This window comes from Daldinia vernicosa, assembly GCF_022497035.1.
Source record: "Daldinia vernicosa strain CBS 139.73 unplaced genomic scaffold F5Y00scaffold_27, whole genome shotgun sequence".
Classification (NCBI taxonomy): Eukaryota; Fungi; Ascomycota; class Sordariomycetes; order Xylariales; family Hypoxylaceae; genus Daldinia; species Daldinia vernicosa.
In genome coordinates, this window is record NW_025953943.1 from 434,246 (window position 1) to 452,523 (window position 18,278).

The 18,278-nt window shown below is 48.0% G+C and overlaps 4 protein-coding genes and 1 non-coding gene across 5 annotated transcripts; 2 read left to right on the forward strand and 3 right to left on the reverse strand.

Moving 5' to 3' along the window:
- The first annotated feature begins 660 nt into the window (after positions 1–660).
- Positions 661–770, forward strand: F5Y00DRAFT_t99. Its single transcript has one exon. It is a non-coding gene; the product is annotated as a tRNA-Cys (tRNA).
- Positions 771–1,148: 378 nt separating this feature from the next.
- Positions 1,149–3,290, reverse strand: F5Y00DRAFT_239028 (aromatic compound dioxygenase). The gene is made up of 4 exons (XM_048008035.1): positions 2,470–3,290; positions 1,892–2,414; positions 1,564–1,832; positions 1,149–1,497 (listed from the first exon to the last, which is right to left on the reverse strand). The coding sequence occupies exons 1-4, from the start codon at positions 2,714–2,716 to the stop codon at positions 1,337–1,339; spliced, it is 1,200 nt and encodes a 399-aa protein (XP_047864290.1). The 5' UTR covers positions 2,717–3,290; the 3' UTR covers positions 1,149–1,336.
- A 986-nt stretch (positions 3,291–4,276) lies between these two features.
- F5Y00DRAFT_239030 (taurine catabolism dioxygenase TauD, TfdA family protein) lies at positions 4,277–6,154 on the reverse strand. The gene is made up of 6 exons (XM_048008036.1): positions 5,952–6,154; positions 5,783–5,873; positions 5,268–5,713; positions 5,108–5,214; positions 4,560–5,038; positions 4,277–4,505 (listed from the first exon to the last, which is right to left on the reverse strand). Exons 3-6 carry the CDS (start codon positions 5,633–5,635, stop codon positions 4,383–4,385), a joined length of 1,077 nt encoding a protein of 358 aa, XP_047864291.1. The 5' UTR covers positions 5,636–5,713; positions 5,783–5,873; positions 5,952–6,154; the 3' UTR covers positions 4,277–4,382.
- A 1-nt stretch (position 6,155) lies between these two features.
- F5Y00DRAFT_253503 (general substrate transporter) lies at positions 6,156–8,006 on the forward strand (the record flags this gene model as incomplete). Its single annotated transcript, XM_048010057.1, has 5 exons — positions 6,156–6,555; positions 6,617–7,099; positions 7,268–7,507; positions 7,558–7,720; positions 7,775–8,006. The coding sequence occupies 5 exons, from the start codon at positions 6,156–6,158 to the stop codon at positions 8,004–8,006; spliced, it is 1,518 nt and encodes a 505-aa protein (XP_047864292.1).
- A 4,079-nt stretch (positions 8,007–12,085) lies between these two features.
- Positions 12,086–17,722, reverse strand: F5Y00DRAFT_270337 (ubiquitin-activating enzyme E1 1; the record flags this gene model as incomplete). Its single annotated transcript, XM_048012600.1, has 7 exons — positions 12,086–12,597; positions 12,726–13,209; positions 13,280–13,367; positions 13,431–13,589; positions 14,512–15,237; positions 15,300–17,286; positions 17,343–17,722. 7 exons carry the CDS (start codon positions 17,720–17,722, stop codon positions 12,312–12,314), a joined length of 4,110 nt encoding a protein of 1,369 aa, XP_047864293.1. The 3' UTR covers positions 12,086–12,311.
- Between the last annotated feature and the right edge of the window lie 556 nt (positions 17,723–18,278).

The following is an 18,278-nucleotide window of genomic DNA, read 5'->3' on the forward strand; positions in this document are numbered from 1 at the left end:
ATATTCCTATGATGAAGGGTATAGAGCGAGTAGAGGACCGTATCAAGTAAGCATTATAAGCTGAATATAAATCAAGGGCTGAGTAAGTGCTCAGGAATATATACGATACCCGTTGGCTATAAATATATAAGAAAGCGGCAATGAAGACTTGTGAATATTACCGGCCCTATAAGGCCTTCTAAGGTTAAGATTGAATTAACGTAGAACATAAATTATTGGGACACACTGTCATGGTCCGACATGGAAACTCCAAGTTGATCTCATATGATTATAGCGAATTGAATAATAATATCACTTAGACAGCGTCATCGAGATTGTTTCTAGTTATGGGTAAATTAAACAGATATAATTAACATAACCGCAGTAGTTATAGTTATACTATAGTATAACACCGTTTGTCTGGCCTATCCTCTAAATTTACAAGGCTACAGCAAGAATGACTCTAGGCATGTTTAATAGCCCGCCCCAAAGAATCGGTATATCATTAACAAGTATATCTAGATTGAGATATCTACACCCCTGACCCACTATACCCTGACAGGAACTATGTAATCGGCGTTGATGTACGGTTATATCGGGGATGTTAGAAGGCAAGCTAAGCCACATTAAAAGTCATATCATATATATTTCAAATAACATGGAAGCCAATACGAATTATAACGCCTGGTGGTGAAGAGGGAACACGCTCGGTCACAGCACACTTTTAGGTAATAGTCCTAGATAAGATGTCGAAGTCCGAGAGATCGTAGGTTCAATCCCTACCCGGGCAAACACTTTTGCCTGATTCCCTTTTGACCCGTATATTTTTATATTCTATACATTATTAAGTGCGTTGGATATCTTTCTTTTAGACCTAGCTAGTATGATAATGATAAGAATGAGTTGACAGATGATTATATTAGATTATCTTTAGTTATCGACTGAATATAAGTACACAAGGCGATCTAAGCTGGTATTAACTTCTGGATAGCTTTAGCATGATCCCTTTCTGCTTACACTATATCGATTGCGCTGATTATCAGGAATAATATAGTTGAGGTCATAAAGACGATCTGGTCTGCTGGAATTTTATGAGTCATCAACCTCGACCTCCCATCAAACGCAGTCATACTCAGAGGTAATTTATCAACTAACAACCCGACTTCGGTCTATGATTTATGAATGAAATAAATCCCAAGCCCGGTTACTGTATTTAAGTTCTTGCCGGTTTCACGGGCTCATGCATACATGTTTAGGGGTATAGCAAATTCCATAATCTAACCAACTACCTAACTACCTAGGGATCTATAACAACTATGTCAACTGAAAGCGAGAGACCTGGTACATCCGAATCCGCTTAAGCGCTAGTCTCAGAAGGAGGAGCGCCGCTCAGAGCGCCACTCGGGAAATCGCCAGGCGCAGTCCCATTCCCACCAGGGCCAGTTCCATTACCGCCCTCACCGCCGCCGCCGACGGTGTAGCCGGTCGAGTGGCCGCCCTCGGCATCGAGGTATGCAGCTGCAATTTGTAAATTAGCTCTCACATGCTCATCATCCCGTCTCTTAGGCGTGGATTAAAACTTACCAATTCCGTAGTAGTCGTCCTCGGTGTAGTCAGCAGAGCCGTTGATGCCGATCTGGATCCAGGCGAATAGGCCGTCCTCGATGGAGTCGCCGAGGTAAACGAACTGCGGGAAGGGGTCAAAGGACTCGTCGGCCTGGAGGATGGACCACATGTCTTCGTCGTTGGTGGTCACTTCCACCGTGTTGGTGTTGTACGGGTATGTCGCCTCGACTTCGACGCGTAGCTCCTCGGGCCAGAATAGCTGTCCGATGTGACTAACTGGCGCATTCCTATTTTTAGAGGTTAGCAATGAATTCGGGGATAGACGGCTTTGTTTGTCACAACTTACCACACGGAGATAGTACCGTTGGGGTTGACCGTAGCATTGGTATGCGACAACAAGTGCGTGTGGACAGCACGCCCGCTATAGTGACCAGGGAAGATTGTCTCGAAGCTGGCGACACCATCGGAGTCTGTCAACTGGATTCCTCGGAGATAAGTAGAGTTGTATCCGCCCTCGGCGTAGTTTCCGCTAGTTGAGATACCGCTGTAGACACCGGTGGCATTGCAGTTCCAGATATCCACTGCGACGGCAGGCATGGGTTCACAGGTGTTGACGTCGATGTACTGGACTTCAAGGAACAGGTCGATACCGTCACAATACTTGTCCTCCTTGACGTTGGATCGCATCTTCTCGCCGACAACATAGTACGGCCCGTCGGTGATTTCAGGGGCCAAGATGCAGCTAGTGTTTCCGCTGAATACATCCTCGAGCGAGGTGAACATGTCGTAGTCGTAGGTTCCCGTCATGTTGTGGTTGACCTTCTCCCAGGCCTGGAGATCCTCGAGGGCTCGCTTGTTCTTTCTCGCGGCTGTGAAGGCCCTCATTAGTTTAACACACCTTCTAGTTTGATGTTCGGTACTCACTGGTCTGGATGCCGCGCTTCTGTCGGATTTTACTAACGGTCTCGGCACGTCGCTGGATCGAACGCGCCTTGAGCGCTTGTGCGGAAGCCGAGTTTGAGCATGAAGCCAGCGATCGAGCGCCGAGTTGGGCCGCATTGTCACGGGCTACAATCTCACGCTTCATCTTGTGCGCGTCGTGCTTCTCGCCGGGATGAGCGGCAGCATAGCTGACAAGAGCCGTGAGGGCTAGTTTGGAGAAAGCGACCATGATGATAATGATGATGAGCTAATAGGGGGTTCTTCAAAAATGACTGACTGTTACCGAACGACTGGATACCTGGAGGATAAGTTGCCTAGGGATTGGTGATGGGTAGAAAAAAAAAAAGGCAACAGAGACAGCGACATGATGGTCTTTTAATCTTGACAGTAGAGGCTCTATCCGGATGTGTGGTTCTCTTCTAGGTCCACCCGACGACGACTGAGGACATCTCTATTCGTAATGCTTTTCGTGAATCCTAGTGCAGCATCGTCTTCGGTGACTTGGCATACCAAAGACTCTCAACAATTTCTAACTTTTTCCATTATAATTGTCACCGTTGACCGCTATAGTATGCTCTAGACTTAGCCTTTAAAGATGCCATTACGCGTCCCCTACGTAGAGGTGAATATTTTGAGATATGAGAAAAAGCTGAGCCTTGTTCAAGAGAGTTGCGTACGCAGGGAATAGGGGAATCCTAGTCATATCATCTGCCAATGAGGAAAGCAGGATTTTCAAATAGCTCGGACGATTCGACGATTCGAGCACCGTGACGGTCTTCTAGAGCTGAAATGCTTGAAACGGGATGTGGATGGGTTGACGAATCCGACCCACGGTCCCACATAGACTGGTACCCAATATCCGCATTTCGGTAGTTATAATGCATAATAGCCCCTTTCGAGTATCTAAATAAAGCCCATATAATGAGATCTGTTTCCGTATTTTAATGTTTAATGTTTCGTGGAGTGACTAGGTATTCGTATTGCGCCACCTATGATCGCGTCAAAAGATGAACGCGTCAAATTTTTCATGAGTCGTTGATGCTGTGGCTTTGAGATACCTACCCGGGATTTATTTATATCTCCCGCATTTTGAACCGCCGCAAATAGATATGTGATAGGCTTGGGATACGGGTGCTTGCAGCCAACGAGCCCCGTTTGTTATGTGAAGATGATGGGCGAAGGCATACGTATATGTCCAACTCACCCAGGGAAGCCGTAGCATTTATATATATTCTCTACTATAACTCCCAGGTTCCAAGTGAAAACTTGTTGAGGTATATTCTGGTTGCTGTTTTGATAGAATGCCTAGTTAAGTATTAGATATTGAGAACTTTTATATGAGCTGTTATGCAGACATGCGCGATCGACATGCACTTATATATCCTCTCTAATTGCGATTAGTTGATACTCATGTATGACAAGACTTTATTAAGCAGCTCTTAATATGATTGGCTGAAATAACTTAAGTTGTTCCGCAAAGAGTATGTTCGAAGTCCTAATCGAAGTCTGATTGGCTACGTGCTTCTTAGTAAACCTTGGTTCTAGGTAATTTTATTTTCTGTTTTGTATTCCGTACATACAAGTCGAATTTATGATGAAAGCTCGGCATAACAAAATATTAACAGAGAAGTCCGCCGTATGCTGCGCCGTTATACTCAAGAGCATACCTGTACATAGAAACAGACAATAGCATGACACTGTTGTGTAAGGAAGGGGCAATGCGGCGTATAACAATCTATTTACAAAGTGAAATTCCGGAATTATCCCCCGGGGGAGCATGGATGTTATAATACTAACTCGAGTCTCGAGAATGATATCTACAATACTTGACAGGATATAACAGGTACCGAACTAAGACATCTATAATCTTCCACTCCCCTTATCATACGAGAGACTCAAAATCGTGGCATTCCTAGCGCCTCTCTCCTTCCAGTGCTCGCCGGGTCAAGATATGGCACTTCGCCGGTCCCCGAAGCCCGTACGCCTGTCCTAATACCCTCTACGAGATGCGTATCAGGCTGTTATAAAAATAGACATTAGCACCGAGCAGAAATGGCGAGGTAGGTACTCACAGTAGCAGCATGCAAAGTGCACGCATTGCTCCAAATCGCACAAGCCCCCCTCGTCCAATGCATCCGAGCGATGCAATCATGGTTCCGCGTAATAAGCCTCAACACATAATCGCGAATCATCTGGTCCTCGTACGAGTACACGTCGTTAATCCGACTGACGTGCAGCCCGACGCCCGCGAACAGCGACTTCCACCCGGTGACGGGGTGCGTGCGGATCACGGGGTGCGACGGCGAAAACTCGTAGTCCTTGTTGAGCGGCGACCCGCGAGGCGACGTGACGTCGTACCCGCCGGCCTTGCAGGCCGACTCGAAGACGGGCTGCGCGCACGTCGCGGTCAGCGTCTCGAGGAATTTCTGGTAGGGAGGGGATAGGCGGTCGTAGAGCTCGTAGCCGGATACCCAGAGGGTGTCGCCGCCGGAGGGTGGGGTGTCTTGCATGCGCAGGAAGGAGAAGTCTGAAGGGCAGTTCTCGAAAAGAGCTACGAGGTTGGAGTTAGTAGGGTGTCCTAAACTGGGAATAGGGGGGCGAGGGAGCTTGTCAAACGTACCGTCGCTGTGCCATTCCCGACCTAGATCTCGAGGCTCGCTAGCTGAGCCGGGACGGTTCTTCATTGTGGCATATAACTTCTTGGCCGCCTCGGAGTTGATGACATAGCTGAAGTTTTCTCAACGCTGGCATATGGACGGGGGTAATTTCCTTCAACCTACATCTGCTTGTCGGTGGTACCGTCTGCCATGGGGAAATTGTTAGGGTCATTGTACAGGGGGTGCACGTGCAGCCCATTCTCGGGAGGTCGTCCCGTTAACTTGCCAAGCAACTCCGTGATGTACTTCTGCTCCTCGATAGAAAGATCGTCCTGGGAGGCTCTGAAGAAGACTACACCGCGCTCGCAGATGGTGATCGCAAGGTCTCGCAACTGTTCCTCGGCATTGGGGGCTTTCAGTATGTCCTTGAGCTTCGCGGTGGGGTATTCCCGGCCGATGATAGGGGTGCTATCGACATATTCGAGATGGTCAATAGACGACCCCTTCTTCAAAGGCTCTCGTTTGAGCTTGTTCATAGGAAGAGAACCCATTTTGTGCAATGGATAGTATAATATATATTTTCGCTCTATGAAAACCGCTAGGGATTCTTCTAGAGAACTGTTGAGTGACTAATGGGAGTGTAGATTCCGGTAAGCGAAGGGGAACCGGCCACTTATATTAACAAGATCATAGCTGACCTACCGATGAAACCGGAGGATTCTTAAGCTACCCTAATCTATGGTACCGTCCATCGCTTAACCGTCTGCCGTTTGGGGTATGCGGGGGTAGCTAAGGGGCTACGTCAATTCTGGACATCGGCAATGTGAATCTGGGGAAGTTTGGGGTTGGGATGCGGAGATCGCGTACCAACAGTTCGCCGCAAGACACCCTCAGGTGAAGACCCGAGGGTCGGGATATGTAGTAGTGCGTCTGCTCTGTCAGGATGGGTAATTTATCGCCCATGGATTAAGGAGTTCTTCAAGAGGCAGCCCGTCCGCCTCTCATCATCGACGGGATTCTCATCATTTTCATCTGTGTCTTAGCGTCAGCAAGACATATACCACTGCAACGATGGTGGCCGCCGCTATATCAGCAAATCCGCTGCAGCTGGATATTCGCAGTCATAGAAAGTGTCTTGCAATTTGCTTTGTTGTCACCATCTTGAGCTTTCAATATGGCCTTGACTATGCCCTCGTCGGCGGCTTTATGGCTATGCCTGGCTTCTTGAAAGTCTTCGGCTACTACGATGAAGCGGCTCAGAAGTGGGCCATTGACCCGACTGTTCAACAACTTATTTCCTCTCTGATGACGATTGGAACATTTGTGGGCTCGCTTTCGGTTGGGCCATTCAGCTCCAGGTTTGGGCGACGACAGGGGTTGTGGACAGCATCTCTCCTAAATTGTATCGCAACAGCAATAATGATTGGAACGACGAATCTCGGTGCGCTATACTTTGCCCGTTTTGTTCTTGGTAAGCCTATAATCTATAACTAAGCCGAGTTTAGGAGAGGACGTAACTTATAAGCGTATAGGAATCTCGGTCGGCTGGTTTCTTACTTTCGCTCAAGTTTATATCAACGAAGCGGCACCCGCCCACCTTCGAGGTATTTCTTTTGCCGTATACCAGAGCCAACTCTCTATAGGTTCCATAGTCGGGGCCGCTATCGACTATGGCACTCACACTATGCTCGGCAAGGAAGCCTATCGAATCCCCCTTGCTATCTTCTTCGTTGCTCCGACCATCCAGACGATCGCTATGTTCTTCTTCCCAGAGTCTCCACGATGGCTCATGACACAAGGAAAAGATGCAGAAGCTGAGTCGGCGCTTCGAAGACTCCGAAACAGCAATATTAACGAGGATGAGTTCCAAGCCGAGTTTGAAGAAATCCGAACTTCTACAGCGGCGCAGGCAAATCAATTCAAGGGGAAGCACCTATGGGTTGAGATGTGGAAGGGTACCAATCGGCGCCGATCTCTCCTTTCTGTAGCTGTTATCTGCTTCCACTGTGCTAATGGTACGTGATATCCCATAAAAGAATAGAGTGCCGTGCTAATATTTACCTATGCACAGGTTCCTCTTGGGTAAATACCCCTATAAACCTGTGACCCAGGTACTAAGACTTGACTAACCTCTGTTAAACAGCTGAATATTTACACAACTTACTTCCTCACTGTTGCCGGAGTAAAAGAAGCATTTTCGTATTCGACCATGATAACCTGTATGGGACTCATCGGCGTCTTGACAAGCTTCTTTGTCGTTCGTCACATTGACCGCCGTGTTATTCTTCTCATCGGAGTGGCAGCGTGTGGTCTCTGTCAATTCGCGTTTGCGATCGCTTGGACCGTGGCCCCCGGAACTGCGGTCATCGCAAAGGTGGTCATCGCCTTTATCGCGCTGTTCACATTCTTTTATGTTGCCTATGGTAAAGAAGCCTATTTACATTTTAGGAACAGTTTTCGCTAACTTTATTAGCGCCCTATGCTTGGCTTCTAGGAGGCGAATTGCCTAGTAATCATCTCCGAGCTCATACTTACGGCGTATCCACCGCACTCAACTTCCTTGGAAACTGGCTAGGTGTCTTTACCGCGCCTTACTTCATCAACCCAGCCAGCCTGGGATGGAGTGCCAAATATGGGTTAGTAATAGTAACCTCATGGTCGACCTTTTAGCTAACAGTGCGACCTAATAGATATATATGGTTTGGATCCAACATGATAGTGTTCCTATTCACATGGGCATTTATGCCTGAGACACGCGACCGAACCCTGGAAGAGATAAATGAGATATTTGAAGCTAAGGTTCCAGCTCGGAAGTTTAAGAGATATATCTGCATGGGTACGGAAGCTGTGAGGGCAGAAGTAATTGAGGAAAAGAACAGAAGCACGTCTCGTGCAGAAAAAATAACTCGGGAAGACGCATAAAATCATTGAAGTCAAATGGTATTTCAATAATGGCGGAATTGGATTCATTTTCTCTAATGTTAGGACGTACGTCGACGTCTTACCGACGAGGTAATGCATAAATAGCCCCTTATGCATTTATTATCTGAAATTCTAGTTCAGCACTTGGAATCCTAGTAAGAGAAGTTCATATCTGGACATTCTCCCTAATAAGGTAGTTAGTGGTATATTTAACAGCACCATACATAGATAAGTAGCGATAGGTACGAGTGTTCCACTATGAATATAACGTGCCCGCTATGCTATACCACTCGCCACCGGCCCTACATCCGCATAAGCTGCTCTTAGTATGGCTGCTAGAAGATGGGGATGTCCTATTTGTTGATTACAATGAGAAGACCACCGTATCTCTTCGCGTAAAACAACTTACAGTCTTCCCCGACTTAATAAATAAAGCCAAGTTCACTTGTGGTCAATTCACTAGTCTTTCACTCGCCAAACTAGGTACCCTTTACTTTCACCTGGACCCCTGAAACCCTATATTCCACTATCGGTGGTAACCAACTAAATGTCTTCCGCATAAACCTTTCTAAGCCACCTGAATCCTCCCCAAATGCCGTTACCATTCCCCGTCTCCCAGTAATGCTCCCGCTCTCCGCCCTAGGGAGACATGTACGCTACCTACCTCCAGCCGAAGGACGTGGCGTAGTGATCCTGGGCACTTACGGAGCAGGTTTCCTGTGCGTAAAACTTCAACACAAATCACTGCAAGCCAGGCGCCGAGGTATCGGTAATTATACAAACAGAGAATTACCAGATTATGCGTGCTCGGCAGTAGGCTTTTTCGTGGACGAGGAGGGAGACTTGGGTGGGCGGACCACACTCAGCACTGAGGGACAAAGAAAGAACGGGGAAGTTGACATAATGGAGACAAGTACAAGAGAAGAAAGATTTAGAGACATAAATCTGACGAGGAAGACGGAGATTTTTTGTTGGCGAGATGACGTTGATTAAAAGGAATTTGTGATGTATGTGATAACCCGGTTTCTTTTAAGGCAAGCGAATAGGGGATATATTGAAATGGCTCATTTTTTGTCGATACGGCTACATAATAAAGAGTTAGCTTCCAAACCAAGCACATGAATGTAATGAACGATCACTCCTAGCTTTGCGGCTTGCCTGACATGAAAATAATTAGATTTTCGATGGATCTATGTTACAGGAACGAGGTGTATCAGCAATAGAGCCACAAGTTACTATTTATACGCGTCTTTCGAATCACGTAGCTAGGACTTACTGTTGTGTTGACTAGTTCAAACCACCATACATCGACTCCCCTTTTCGATAACAGTCCATTGGACCACCTAGAACGTTACTGATCAAAATATTGCTCCTGTGCACACATGAACTTTCAGAAAGCTGAACCTATTCATGACAATATTCACTAAGTACCTAGGTATCTAAAGAGAGAAAACATTGCAACCTTAGGTACAGTACCTAACCTACCTACCTAAGGTATCATGCCTCGTACTGTGCCTTTAGCCCCTTCCCCTTAAAAAGGGACCTCAGGCATTCAACAGAATAAACTACCTAAGGTACTTCCGAAGGAATCAGTCGTAACAGGATACGGCAGGCACCTTCTTGTATTAAAACTGTGAGTCACTCGTCTTTAAAAGTTTGCACGGCAACACGTGTAAGTAACAGCAACTGTAGCAGCTGCTGCAGCAATATGTAGCAGCTGGCACACTACCGACAGTCCCTTAGGTACGGCAACTATCATCGCGGCAATAACAACAGACCGCCCGCCAGACGGCCCAGAAATAATTATATAAACGTCTCGCGCCGACTCGAAAGTAAGAATTTTCTTTTCCTTCTACAACACCAAACCAACTCAACACCAAACCAACTCAACAACAACAACAGCAGCAATAATAATAATAACAATAATAACAACAACAATAATAATAATAACACCACCACCAACAACAACAATAACAATCAACCACCCTACCTCTTAACCCTACCTCTTATAACTTACTTTTTGCTCAAGTCTCACTTCACGAACAGAGACGGCGGCTTCACTTTTGCAAATATAATTATTCACAATACTTAACTTACCTAACTAATACCTAATATTACTCTCTATCCTCACGTCAACAATCAACCCTCAGCCTACAACATTCGGGATAAGAAATATATTATACCCTAATACAACACATACCTAGGGCATATAGATAATACTCAACCAAACCTTCGTGCCTATCAACACGGCCTGTGTCTGCGGAGCTAGGTCGGGGGGTGAAGGCTTTAACAGCAGTCTATAATCTACCGTTACAACCTTTCAACATATAACTTAACAACTCCCATCGGCAACACCACGGCGGAGAGGCCAGTTTGACGACATAGTCAGTAAGGGAGCAGGTGGTGGCGTGGGTGACGGAGGATGAGGATCAGGATCAGGCTGGCCGTGTTGGCGCTCGTCACGCTCCATCTACTCTACCTGAGTATTGCTGTGCCGTCGCACTCCAGACGCCGTCATCCCCCCAGACGCCGCCCTCTCCGTCGTCGTCGCTCCTATCGCCGCCGCATGTGCCGCCTCCTTCAAACATACTTATCATAACACAACCCTCTTAAATCTAATCCCACCCCCGATTCGACGCAATAAACTAAAATAAAGCATCAGCGGCCAAAGGTAAGCTAACTAAACAAAACAAAACTGCCTTCACAAATCATTTAACTAACATTATATTCTCTAGGTTGCTCTTCTCGGACTCTATATTGCTGGTTCTAACACCTCGCCACACCCCCCACACCGGATACACCTGCCACGACACGACAAACAGGCTCCCCGGGTGACTATGTAATTCTTGCCAACCCCACCAAACCTCTCGCAACCCTCTTCACCCCCCTAAACTAAACTAAACTAAACTACAAGGGTTGAGCCCCTACGGCCAGACGGTGACCCCACCTTCATACGGGCCCCGGAGTCACTTTCAGTTCGCCAGAGAAATTCTCCCGTCATGGAGTTCGACGGCATGTCCGGGCTCTAGTCGCTTCTCTCTTGGTTCGACCCCTGGCGACAGTAAGGTGTCCGCTTCCAGCAGCAACGTCCATTACCTATGCCTATGGAAGGCGGCGGGCCCGGCGGTATTCTCGTCGGCGCATCGTCCGCTCCGCTAATTCGTCCTCTATGTATAAGGCAATGGAAGGCGGCACCATTAAGGTCTCGGCCTGGAGATGTTCGCAGAACTTCAGAAGTCAGGCTGGGCTACAACTACGATCGTAGCCAAGGGGCAGGCAGTTCTAGGCTCCAGCGATAAGGGCAAGACCAAGCTGCCGCTAAGGATGTCCTGTCGAATCTAGAGTTGATAAGAGGGACCTTCTCCTGGAAAGCCAGCCAGCTTAAGCTCCGGCTCCAGGAAGAGAAGGAAAGGTCTTCAAGGGATGGCTCCCTAGGAGATTCGAGCTCGCGGAGGTGTGGGCTGTTTGCTAGGATGGTAGTACTTAAGGGGGGGTGGACAGATGAGGATGAAGACCAAGATAGGTTTGGGGAGCGCTATCACTAAACTAAACTAATAACCATTAAATTCCTTATGGTTTACTAAGTTAGGTACCTGCCCAAGTCCTAACGTACACCTAAACGTACTTATTGTCTCCTACGGTAACCACAGCCGCCCCAAGAGACTAAGCGCCGTCCTTTGGGTGAACAGGGAGCCTACAACCAGCTCCATGGGCACGGAGGGGCCAACTGAGGCGACGCATGACCTTAAGTAGGTTTGGGCGTCTATGGTTTGGGCGTCTATGGTTTGGGCGTCTATAAGATATGCCGATTGAGTGAATCTCGGCAAAGCTGGAAAAGCTAATATGGAAAATGGAGAGAAAATCGAAATTACAGGCAGGGTCTCACACATGCATGCGGTCTCTAATGAAGCTTCTTGCTTCTGGTTCGTTTGTTTTGTTAGACACGATGCTTTTTCCATCACGCTCTTGGATAAACACATAGAGAAAAATAACAAGAACACATGCTACGTTATAAGATGGATTTTATTCTTTGTGAAGGACCGATAATCGCTTCACTTAGCGGTTCTCCCCGCAAGGGCCCCTGATTTATTTAACAGGATGCTTCTGCCTAATTATAAGTACCTTGGGTACCTAAGACATAATAACAAATTTGACTCCTCTGAATTGCCAATAGGCCGTATCAATAGACCAATAAGATACACGGTACTACCGGTGAAATTTACTATAGACTAAAGAATCAATCCCAAGCCTAAACACCCCCTTTATCCAATCTCATCCCATCCTCCTCCATCTCAACCCCCCCCTCTACTTCTTCCCCAGCTTAGCCTTCACAGCTTCCACTTCCTCCTCGAGCGGCAAGATATCCGGCAGCGGGCCCAGCGGCGTGATAGAATGGGGATTGATCTGCGTATGGCTGCGCGTGTAGTGGTTCTTGATATGCAAGAAGTTGGTCGTGTCCTTGAACGCGGGGTGCTTCCAGTACAGGTTGCGCGTGTAGTCGTGCAGGCGCGGGTACCCCGATCTGATGTCGCGGACGTTGCACTTGAAGTGCTGCACGTAAACCGGGTCGAACCGGATTAGCGTTGGGAAGCTGATTGATTCTTGTGTTAGTTACCTACCATTCCTATACATACATACCTAGGGAGCGCGTCTCTGGTATTGCCGTAAAAGGGGTAAGGGGTAAATAAGGGGCAAGAGGAAAAAAGACCAAAAACTCACAGCCTAACATCCACCTCGGTCAACTTATCCCCCAAGAAATACGGCCCCCCCGTCTCCCCCAGCTGCTTCTCCGCCCTATCCAGCGCCTCGAACAGCGCCCTAACATTCCTCTCGTACGCCTCCTGGGTCGTCGCAAACCCGCTCTTATACACGCCGTTATTAATGCCGTCGTACGTCCACCCGTGCGCCTCCTCGATCTGCGGCCGCAGCGCCTCGGGGTACAAGTCGACCTGGCGAAACTCGGGCGGCAGCTGCGCGTCGAACGCGGTGCCGAGCATCCGCAGGATCTCGCTGCTCTCGTTGTTGACGATGGTGTCGGCTTTCTTGTCGAAGAGCACCGGCACCGTGAAGCGCCCCTTGTAGTTCGGGTCTGCTGCCAGGTATACGTCGCGTAGGTGCGTGTACTTCTCGTGTCCGGGGACTGGGTCCGGGATCACGTTTTCGCCTTCGGCGTCCCTGTCTTCCGGGGTAGGGAACCGCCATCCTGTTGTTGAGACTTTAGTCCTCCAGCCGTGGTGGTGGATATATAAGATAGTTTCTACAAGCAGACGTACCCTTCTCTCCCATATGCCAATGCACGCTAGAGAAAGAGATGAAGTCCTCCAACCCCTTAAGCTTCCTTGCGATTAGGGTCCGTGTGGCCTGCGCATAATCAGCCGGTTGGTTCCTCGCGCGTCGATATTCAGGGGGAGCGAAACAACATACCCAGGGACAAGCATAGCTGACGTAGAGATGATACCGGCCCTTTTCAGGCGGGAACTGCGCACCGGGCTCCGTAGAAATCCAGTTACGAAACGAGCTGCTGGGACGCTTGAATTCGCCGCTGGTGTCTCCGGGCTGGACCCAGTCTGTGATCTTAGAAGCCTAGTTCCCAAGTTAGAAGCTATTCGAAATCGAATTAGACCAAATCTCACCATCCTGATTTGCTGTTGTATATGCTTCTTCACGGGACTCGATGTTGAATCCGCAACTATGCCTTTATACTGTTGTTGCTGTTGTTGTTTCTTTCCCCAGGTTGAATTGGTTCTTATATTCAAAGTTAAGTAACTCCCTCTTAACAGTAATCCAGACCGTGGATAAGTTGAAATTAAACGAGGAGTAATTATATTCATAGATGCGGGGAACATCTACTTTTACGATCCCCCAAGCCTAGACACCTTTTATAACTTTTAGTATTGAAGCTTTCTACGTAACGAAACAAGTCATCTTCAAATTAAATGTTGTAGAAATGACGTGCGCTATGTAGCTTCATTCAGCTTTGTCAGAATCTCCCCTTACTCATGGCTTATACCACGATTACACATCGTGACGTAAAATAACCGAGTTGTCTTAGCATGACTAATCAGCTCTAAGTATGGAAGTGGAGTTGAACGGGAGCTATCTTGCATGTGGAGAAGTTCATAACTCCAACTCTACTAGGAACTCTACTAGGAAGTACATAGTAGACGGATCTTACAAATGGGGAGACTAAGCAAGCTGCAAGGTACCAGAAGATCACAAATAAAACTAAAGAGAGAACAGTATACAAGAACTAAGACGGTCAATAAAACGACTTGGATAAAAATAAGTCTATTTGCGACTATGTAATTCCTTCGAGCACTTGCGGCAGAACCTACAATTAAGCTCAAAAAGTAAGTGGTGCACTAATGGCGCATGCTAACCCCCTCCATACAAGACATCTATCCTCATGATCCCTAAAACTGAATAAAATGCGCGTGTAAAAAGCACCGCATAGTGCGTGGTATACCGGGCAGCTAGTCATCTAGCGGATCTAGCGGACCTTTACCTTGATGTATGGCACCTCCACGTCTTCCTCGTCCAAGTCCTCAGCCACCATCTCGAAGATGAGCTCCTTCTGGTGTTCCGGAATGGGCTTCTTAGAGACGGTCTCCACAAGCTGGCTCAGCTTGAGCGGGTATCGCTCCTTTAACTTCGCGGGCGGGAAGAAGCTGGCGTAAAGCAAGCTTACTCCCGAGCTTAGCATGCTAATGTTAAGACCACGCTTTTGGAAGTCGGCCAGAAGCTCCTTTAAGGTTATATCCTCAATCTCAAATCGATCCCAGATCTTGTCTAGCGTGACCTTGCCGTCTGGTCCCTTGTATTCAACCTTAGGGCTGGCAATGGGCTCGCTGAAGCCAAAGAACGGTAGCGCGAGGTTGACAAACCCGTTCTTGTATTGCTCGATATCATCTTTTCCGTCGATAATCTTGTACAGCTCTAGGATGACAAGACCTGTGACCAACGCGGTCGTAGTGGCAATAGCCGGGATGATCTTTCCGGCGATGAATTTTGTCTTGTGTCTATCGGCCTTTTCGATTTTGTAGTTATCAGCTCGTAAGTTGCTGGCTGCTGTGATGAAATCAATATGGTGATTGGTGTCGTCGTCCTTCTCGAACTCGACGGGTGTCAACTTAAATCCGGCCAACTCGCTGGGCGCCGGGAGGCTATCAATGATATTCTCTATCTCGGTGCTATCGTCAAATGCAGAAGCATTTTTGTTAGAGTTTGGATCCTAATAAAAAAGGTTAGATGTGGCTCTTGTAAAATAAGAGTTAATGAATTGTATACACTTACAGGATCGCTATCGTTGGCCTGGATCTTGACACCCGGATCGGGCGAGAAGTCAGGAACGATCATGTTATCCAATACCTTCAGGTAGAGGTCCTTGCTCACACCCTTAGTCTTGATACCATAGTTGAATGCGTGGAGGTTGGCAGCCGCAACGATGAAATCGAAATGAGTAGGATTCTTAGGGTCAAACTTCAATGGGTCCGGGGCACGTTTGGGGCCGGACCAGAAGGGAGTGCCGGTGGAGGACACGGAATCTTTCGGGAAGTTGTAAAGGAGCTGCTGGATTGCGTTATTGTACTGCTTCTCGAATAGCATTCGCGCCCAGATGACACAATCTTCAAAGCTAAGAGGCTTATCTGTTACAAGGTAGTCACGAATCGTCTCCAGAGTCGGCTTCTCGTTACCGCCTTGCTTAAGTGTTGTGTCGAGATAGTTGGGCTGAGACAGATACAAGTTGACTGTTTCGGCAGACTTCACGAAGGACGTCTCGAAAAGCTCCCGGGCCCACGCAATCGTGTGCTCAATCCTGTTCGGGAAACTTCTCAGGGTGCACATAGGGAAGGATACCTCAGGCGGGTCCTGAGATGACGAGTAGGATTCAGTTAGCATAGGGAGGACCACTTGTGTGTTTCCTTTGGTGCCGAGAGTACCGCTCTCGAGAAGAGGCTTGTGGAAGAAGACACATCGTCGGTCAACGTAAGTTCGCGCATCTACGTTGTCCAGAGCATTTGTGACTCCATCCAAGGATTCCCAAAATTCCTTGTTGAAAATGTGCTCCGTTTCGGGGCTGACACGGTCTTTTAAGCATTCGATGTGGCCTACGAGCTCCGGGTTCATAGCCTGTACGGCTTTGGCAGCGCAGTCACTCTTCATCTGGCCAACATCCTTAGGTCGGAACAAGAATTGACGGTTCAGATTGCTCTTCTCAATCGAGTCCATGTCGGTAACAGTAATCTTGCCCTTAGGTCCTACACCTAGGCCAATCATGGCCCAATTCTTGAGCATTTCGCAGCCGATTGCACCCGCACCAACAAGGAACTGTTTGACATTCGCGATCTTGTCCTGGAATTCTTTACCAAAGACTGCGATTTGACCATCGTATCGAGATCCAATTGGTTTGCAGAGCTCCTCGCTTCGGGCACAGCTAGTAGGAAGAGACTCTAGCGAATCAAAGTAGAACCACTGTTTGATCGGATGGAACTTTCCAGAGACAGCTTTTAGAACTTCCTGTGCAGCGAGGCCACCGAACAGAGCAGCCATGGGGTTAAGATCTCCCTGAGCCTGGTAGCTAAGTTCCTTAATAAGCTTCTCGTCGACCTCGAGGTCCAACTTCTCCTTTTCGATGAAGGCCTTGACAGATGCGACGACAACAGCAGCATCCTCCTCGTTCTTCGGTCGGGGTAGACGACCCTGGGACTGAGCAAAAGCGTGGAGTGCCTCGAATCCGACATGGAGCTGTTGGGGTCGGTCGAACTTGGCGAAGTCGGAGATAACGAACTCGGGATCACGGATAGCCGCAGAAATCGGCTTGAAGTCAAGGAATTTGGGCATCTTAACCTGCTGATAGAGACCTCCGCTCTTGTACTGACCAAGCCCGGAGACATCACCAATAGAAAAGGTGTAGGGACCCTTGACCGTTACTTTTCTCGGTTCGGCGCCGTTCAAAGCCTCCATACCCTCGATTTCGGAGAATGTAACGTAGTCGCCGTCCTCTAATCCGTGTCGAGTCTCGTCTAATGCCGAAACTAGACCCTCCTCGTCGATGCCAGCCACTATTCCGTTGACTGGGTTTTCGCCGGTCGCGTCGAGGCATGTGAATTCGCTGCCAAAGTCGCAGAAGATCGAGCCGAACAGCCCAAAGGTATCCGCAACTACAAAGTAGATACCTTTCGAGTGGCAATAATCGCCAATAGCTAGCTGAAGGTGGAGAGGGGTGTTGGTTAAGACAACAACTTGGTACTTGTCAAATTGGGAGAGGTTGTCACCGAGGCTGTTTAAGCTGTGGTTAACTCATAATGCTATCAGTAGGGTGGTCACTCAACATACCTAGGTGATTGATGGATGCTGACGGGTGTATAGGCATTCAACTCGGCGACACGGGGAGCCGTGACAGCATCGCGCGGCTTCCCAACATCATCTGGGCGGAGGAAGAACTGAGATGATAGGTCGGCGATGGCAACGGGTGTGGGATCGTGGAGGGTTAAGCTCTTGACACCAGCAAGAGCTATGTTCTTGGAAATCTCGACGCCGAGGCCTTTTAAGCCAACAACAAGCACGTTAGATGCGCTCATACGCTTCATGGCCTCGTGGCCGAGAACATATAGCTGTCGGCTGTAAAGTGATTCGTCGATCTCGGTTTGGCCAACGACAGAGTTGTCGACCTGGACTCGGGTGACCAGGTCGACCTCGGGAATGCCAGAAGCCATTTTGGTATCCTGTTATACGGGTTATACATCAGTACTTTGGTATAAGCAAACAGATGGTCATTCGAGTCTATGTACGAAAGCCGTCAAATAAAAAAAGAGAGTAGCGATGGCGCACGAGGGTAGTAGGTGAAGAAGATGGTTGTGCCTACTTACGGTCATAGTTCTCTTAGGGGAGAAAGGCAGATCTCCGTTCTCGTGTTTGCGCTTCCCCAGTTTGGCGATATTTGCTCTACTGGAGCTTGCTTCTATGATACGTATGAGATGCGATAACGCAGAATACGGGAGTGGGGGGAGATAGTAAAGGTTAGACGAGGCAATGATGGGAGGATCAAAATGTACCCAAATGGAAGAAACCGACAACCCCACCACCAATACCAACAACGAGGCTACCTAAAGCTGATGGATCAATCAGGTGGATAGATACGAAATGACGTAGTTGTTAACTGCCCAAAAAGAGAAGTGCTGACAATATAGTGAGAGGAAAAGACCAGCTTTAAAAAGAAGGCGGTCAATGTTTAAAGGACACTTCTTCGAATAGGTTCGAGTTCGTACGGCG